General features: G+C 35.8%; 1 protein-coding gene across 4 annotated transcripts in view; it reads right to left on the bottom strand.

Moving 5' to 3' along the window:
* Positions 1-7500, bottom strand: part of LOC113821637 (uncharacterized) — a 105043-nt gene that overhangs the window by 93207 nt on the left and 4336 nt on the right. For 2 of the 4 annotated variants that reach the window (XM_070137683.1, XM_070137681.1), the window contains exon 2: positions 3239-3401. In XM_070137683.1, the coding sequence (XP_069993784.1) occupies positions 3239-3369 (131 nt within the window). In that variant the 5' untranslated portion in view covers positions 3370-3401. Of the gene's footprint in view, positions 1-3238; positions 3402-4731; positions 4760-7500 lie in introns of those variants that run through there. The other 2 variants (XM_070137682.1, XM_070137684.1) reach the window with 2 other exon arrangements.

The following is a 7500-nucleotide window of genomic DNA, read 5'->3' on the forward strand; positions in this document are numbered from 1 at the left end:
GGTTCAAATCTGAATAGTTAAAAAAATGAAGTTATATTTATCGTTTATTGATAATTTGACAAAAAGCCGATTCACATCACGAATATTACAAAGTCTGAACTGTAAAACTTCTAATACGAAATATAAACCTTTATTTACAATTATATCGTAATAGATTAACTAATGCTAGAGCTGAAATGAAATGTTCAGAGCAGGTGTAAGAAAAAACACATATTCAAATAAATATGGATAAAGATTGAAATCATATGTCCTCCCAATGAACCTCGAGGTAAACTGACATTAACGGAAATGATTCTTCTCCAAGTTAATAAAATGTGAATGATTACAAAACGCTCTTTCTTTTTCTGAATCCAGCATTCGTGAGAAAATAGGGATATATATTTTTGACTGTGATTGCTGAATATTGCGTATTATAAATGAGATACGCTGTCTTTTTTATATATAGGAGTAATGGATTTCGATTACATGTTCCAACGCTGCATATGATTGATGATAACTTATAAAATCCTGTTCCTTCCTGATTGACATTTATAGAGTGTCTGATTTTGAACACAATCTTCGGGGTCATTCTTACATCACAGGTAGATTTTAAATTAAGGGATATGATGCCTATTTTCAAAATCTGTGTCTAATTACCTTTGACTTTATTTACTTGTGCATTTATCTATCTTAGCTTTGCAATATTATGTTTCTTCTGTCTTGCTATTCGTCCATATTTCATACTTTCTTGGCTATTATAAATAAGAAGATAACGCAATAATAATCAAATGAATTAATAAATTGCTAAATGAATAGACACACACGCACACACACACATACATATAAAACATACACACTCACACACTTCTGCGCACGCACGCACAGGCGCATATATAGATGTGTTTATTTGAATGTGTGTGTGTGTGTGTGTGTGTGTGTGTGTGTGTGTGTGTGTGTGTGTGTGTGTGTGTGTGTGTGTGTGTGTGCATGAATGCATGTATGTATGGGCGTGTGTGTGTGTGTGTGTGCATTCATACACACACACACACACACACACACACACACACACACACACACACACACACACACATACACACACACACACACACACACACACACACACACACACACATATATATATATATATATATATATATATATATATATATATATATATATATATATATATATATATATATATATTAGCGTGCTTGTGGTTTGTGAATTGTGTATCAGTTTCATCGTGACTTGTGACTTTCAGCTTGTTATGTGGTGTATTTAAAGGCTGGTTTATCGACGCAGTGTAGTTAGTTTTTTTTTCATTATACGCACTGTAGGCCTATAAATACACCTTACTACATGCTATTCCTGTATATCTAATTTTGTGTCCCGTAGATATCTTTCTTCTTTGTGTCTCCCTTTGCTTATTCACTCTAATTCTTAACGTCTTTGCATTCTTCTCTCCTTCTTCAGGGAAATGATCTCGCTGGGCCATAATTCTCCCGTCCTCCTCACAAAAAATTAGCCAAAGGGGCGTTTCTCCCAAGCAGTGTTGCCATCCTAGCGATTTTCCCGCTAGCTTTAGCGTTTCTGAGTCATGATCTAGCGTCGGGGAAATTTTGAAAATTAACTCTAGATTTAGCGATTTTAAAGTCCTTTGTACCGGGAAATGATGAACTTTTACGCTGATGCCTAGCGGTTTTTAGCGGCTAGGTGGAAATATCAGAGGCAACACTGCTCCCAAGAATCGTGTCGTTTATTTACCTCACCGAGAACCAAGCTCGACGTCGCCTCCTTCGGGGAACAGTTTCTTTCCAAGGGTACAATGGAAGGCGGTGGTCCTGGAGGCGAGTAAGATTTTCGCCCGTTTTCTTTACGCGTTGTCTGTTCCTTTGTTTGTCTCGTTTGCCTGGTTTTGATATCGCCTTGATATTAGATTTATGATTATGTATATCAGCGTTGTTGTAGTTTTTTTCTGATGGTTTTATCATCTACTGCTTGGCTAGAGGAGTCATATCTTTTATCAGTGAATCGGCGAATGTGTGGCTTCTCCTCGAGGTAAGAGTGGATCAATCGAGCCGGGATTAAGATCACTGATAAGGCGAAACACCACACAGCATCCCCATAAAAAAGGAAAATCAAGCCTGACTAAGGCTCGCTCTGCCCAGTCGCCTCATGTTTTAGGACCCTGAAAGTTCAGCCTCATCCTTTCCGTTTCCTAATTGTGAAACATCTTGGTTCAAATGTAAGATTTTACTCTGCGCCAAGGCAATGGCATTTTTCCATTCTCGTCTGCGGTGTCGAGTGGCTCTGATATAGCTTTGGGGTCAGTTAGACTCAGGTTCCCGAGGTCAGTTAAAGTCAGTATTCGCTACGTTCTACGTTGAGTCGCATTGAAAATATATTTCTTTTTATCCGCTGTTGATCAGCGTTCTTTTGGGTCTTCTGAAGCCATTTTCAACAAATGTACATCCTTGTCGCCTATTCGCGAGCTTCTCTCGCTCACGTTCTTCTTAAAGAGACGGAGACATAGCTCTTAATTTTAATTCTCAACAACTCTGCCTTACAATTTTGCTTTACACTCGGCATTCTTCCATAAAACATGTATTACCTGAACAGCCCTTTTCACAAATACTGAGCGCGAATTATTTTCACTTGAGATTCCTGAACATATTACAATCGTTACGAGTAGTACAGAAAAGATAAGTAAATATATAATTTTACATGACCTTTTTAGGTTATATCTTTAAATCTATTTAAAACCGCATGTACTTCGTGTAATTCTGATGAGGATGACAAAGGAACATAGCAATTTTATTTCTTGCTCTGCCAAATTAACCGCATCCATCCATACGGCTTCTACTTTGTGTCCTGTTTCTTAACCAAAATTCCTCGCTTTATAATCGCGCCTGTCCCTCATGTCGTGAAATTGCACTTTATGAAAAACAAAAGTTCTTAGAATAAATTCCATCGTGGTAATCCTTAGGAGCTCGCATTAGTGGCGACTTTGTTCGTGACTGAGACGACATCGATGATAAGTTATGCCTACTAAACAACACGGTGTTAATAACTACAGTCCTCACACAGGTAGGTTACAAACAAGTCCCATCACTCTTGAATCATGGCTCATCACACTAAGACAACGTTTCCTTCGCAAATGTTCGAGAGAAACACAAGGCAGGGGGAACTCCCCGCTGCCTGCCTAGCCGCCCCTTCCTCTCCCAGTGCGTCGCGGTGCCATACAAAGAGCTAGTCTCACCTGACGTGGCAGTAAGAGAGGCTCAGCTGCACGGGGTTGACTGGGATCTTGGCCCTCTCAGAGCTTGACACGCGCACCAATTCTATTTTCGGCCGCTGATTAATCAGCAGCCGACCGTCCTCAGAACACATGACGTCACCGCGAGCACGCGCTCTTTGCACACCTGTTAACGAAGGAGAAACGTGTTAAAATACAATACAGACGAGCCGCACTTGAGTAATGGTCACATCAAAAGAAAAAGATATGGAAAAACAAACAGGTGGAGAAACAGGGACAGAGCAAGAGAGAAAAAGAGAGAGAGAGGAAGATTGACGGACAGACAGATGAACAAACTGGCATAAAAAAGTCAGGCAAAGAGAAAAAAGACAAAAAATAGATGTTTTTTAAGTCAAGCGAAAATGGGGACACAGAGCCCGGCTAAAAAGGGATTCCCATTTGTACCTGAAACATGTAAGAAAAAATCCGGAGATTCGTAAAAGCAACTCTGAAGGAATCACCGCAAACCGCATAAAGAAGGTTAATGGTCCAATATTTTTTAAATTTATGCGGTGATACTTCTTTTTCGAAATATCCATAAGGTGTGTATGAGCTGCAGTACATAAAATACAATAAGTACTAAACAAAACATGTAGCCGAGAAAGGCCAACAGGTAAACATCCTATCTCAGAGATGCACATGGCTTAGAATAACAAAGTAAATAGGTTAATCATAATGGTAAACATAAGCACCTACGTTGTCTGTAAAAAAAATAAAGAACAAATGTCAGTAAGCGATGGCAATAATTCGCAAATCACGAACACAATAGACCAATGTACCGACTCGTTTCTCTGAAAAGGTTGTTATCTGGAAGCGCAACCTTTCTGTATCCACACCTTGCACTAATTGGTTCGAGTTTGTCATCAATAGCTCCGGGCTAGTTTGTTGTGGTGGTAAACATAATAGAGAACAGAAAGTAAAAGATGATAATAACGATTATCGGGTATCTGTGCGTGTATATTTTTCTATCAATACACAAACCTACGCACACGCACGGAGCGCGCGTGGGCGCGTGCACACACGCACGCACACGTACACGTACACGTACACGTACGTACACGTACACACACACACACACACACACACACACACACACACACACACACACACACACACACACACACACACACACACACACACACACACACACACACACACACACACATATATATATATATATATATATATATATATATATATATATATATATATATATATATATGTAAATACGTAGGCCTATATATGTATGTATAGTATGTGTATAAAGAAAGATGTATATAATCAGACGGACAATAACATTTTGATATTAATATAGATATATAGATCCACTTTCAATCATAATGCTGTATTGTTGTTGTTAGCAGGCAAGTGTATTTGTACGATTTAATGGACACTTTAGGCAGACGGTAACCACAGGTGATAAACCCTTTTAATAAGAACAAAACAAAATGCATTACCATTGACAAACATGCTCCAAGATTATATAACTTATGGCTACTCTGGAACAGTGTTGTACCAAAGCAATCAGAACTTAGACGGATGGGGTAAAGAGTATCAGAACAAAGGGGACGATGAATCACTGGTATAAGATAAGACACTAGCGGAAAAAAGGCTTTGCTTTCTGATGCGTTTGGGCCCCGTCAGCTGGAGAGAGGATAACGAGCCTAAAACAAAACAAAAAAAAAGAAACGCGGAATGCGGATAGCATGTTCTGGTGGGAATTTCATGTTGTCTGTTATTATCATTAATATTATTTTCTTTTTGACATTATCAATATTGTTATTGTTGTTGTTATTACTATTGTTGTTGTTGCTGTCATAATCATAATTTTTAACATTATCATTATTGTTCTCATTATTATGATTATAATCATTTTCATATTCATTACGATTATCATTATTATCATTATCATAATTATCATTATGATTATCGTTAATGATATTCTCATTCTCATTCTTATCATCATTGTTATTACTATTATCATTATCGTTGTTATTATTATTATCATTATTATTGTTATTATCATTTTCATCATAATCTTTATTATCATTATTATCATTATCATCATCATCATTACCGTAATCGTTTTTATTAATGTCATTATTATTGTTGTTATCATTAGCATCATCATTATCACTAGCAGTAGTAGTAATAATAGTAGTCGTAAAATTGTAATTATTATCACCAATATTGTCATTTTTGTTGTTGCTGCTGTTGTTTTGTTATTGTTGCAATCATCATCATCACCATTATAATCATCATTATCATTATTTTCATTATCACTATCATTATTATTGTTATTATTATTATTGTTCTTTTTATTTTTATTGTTATTATCATTATTATTATTATCGTTACCATAACCATCATCAGTATAATCATTACTTTAATTTTCTTACCGAGAGACAAATACATAATCTTGAAATGTACCATAGATTGTGCATAGCTTTCCTCTTTTTCTGTGAATAGTAGTGAAAGAACTGTACTGATAACATTAATTGAAGGAAGTTACAGTTGATCAGCCAGGCAATTGCTCTAACTGCCTGAGATTGTTGTTCGATTCAGCAACAGAACCATCATCAATCGGAGAATAAACACATTCAACATATATAAATTAAGTTCTTTTCATTTCAGAGTAGAAACATACAATAGGGGAAGGTGTAAACAACAGACGGTACAGAGGTGGAATTTTAGATAAGCAATGATATTAGAAATACGGATATATATATATATATATATATATATATATATATATATATATATACATATATATATATACACACACACACACACACACACACACACACACACACACACACACACACACACACACACACACACACATATATATATATATATATATACACACACACACACACACACACACACACACACACACACACACACACACACACCCACACACACACACACACACACACACACACATATATACATATACACCAACACACGCACACACACACACACACACACACACACACACACACACACACACACACACATATATATATATATATATATATATATATATATATATATATATATATATATATATATATATACAATGTAAGAAGAGAATGCAGGGTATTGGCAAGGAGACGCTAAAACGAGGGAACGAGAGAAATGCCAATTACATATAAATTACGGACCTGGCAAAGAAAAATAGCGAATAATCGAATAAATGTAATAGATGTTAAAAGTTGAAAGAGATATCTAACTTCTCAGCAAAGCAAACAGTTTCACAAAAGAAAATTATAAACAGTCATCTGATCAATACTTGTTTACAGAAATTCTCAGGGATTTTGCACTCGTTGGCGGAGATAACGCTTCAAAAATAATTAAACGTGAAATATAAAAGACTTGTTTTTAACCTTGGCTAGGGAAACGAGAGCAAAGGTTAATAGATCCGGGGCCATACAGGTGAATAAAACAATTAACGCGATGAAAAGAGATTCAATATCGTCAAAATAAAAGTAAATCGAGAAAAAAGTTAAAAATCTATGGAAATGAAACCGAGTATAATATTGAAAATACTGATATTAGCATATCCCCATATAAGGTACAACTTAAGGGTATATAAGATAGTGGACCACAAGAACACTAAATAGAAAGGTTTTAGCTCAATTTCATATGTGGCAGTAGGTACCGCAATGCAGTTTAATCCAAACTCGTAATTTTCAATTTCCGACATCCCCGCCCCCCTTCCAGAAGTATCCCATGTCTCCCTGTGCCCCAAAGGAAACGATGATTTAAGAAAAAGATAACCGTCCCTTTTTTCACTCTATAAATTGTTTTGATTAATTTTCTATTGATATCTCAGGTGCAAGACTTGAACTGTAGAAGAGCATTGCCTACTCCGGGATACTCATATCGCGAAAAACAGATCCTGATAAAATGATGGAAAAAAATAATAATTCGATTGAAAATGTATATATATATATATATATATATATATATATATATATATATATATATATATATATATATGTATATATATATGTATATATATTAATGAATAGTACTCTAGCAACCCTAAATGCTCAGAAAAAGTAAGATTCTATAACAAAAATATCACAATACAAGCTAAATGAAAAAGATTGTTATAAGAAAAGGGAAAGTGGGCTGTTAAAGGAAAATAGGCGGGAGATTTGAAATGAACTTAGGTAATACCATTCTCTGCACGTCTTAAGTCATCTCCAGGATTCCAC

This window comes from Penaeus vannamei, chromosome 23, assembly GCF_042767895.1.
Source record: "Penaeus vannamei isolate JL-2024 chromosome 23, ASM4276789v1, whole genome shotgun sequence".
Classification (NCBI taxonomy): Eukaryota; Metazoa; Arthropoda; class Malacostraca; order Decapoda; family Penaeidae; genus Penaeus; species Penaeus vannamei.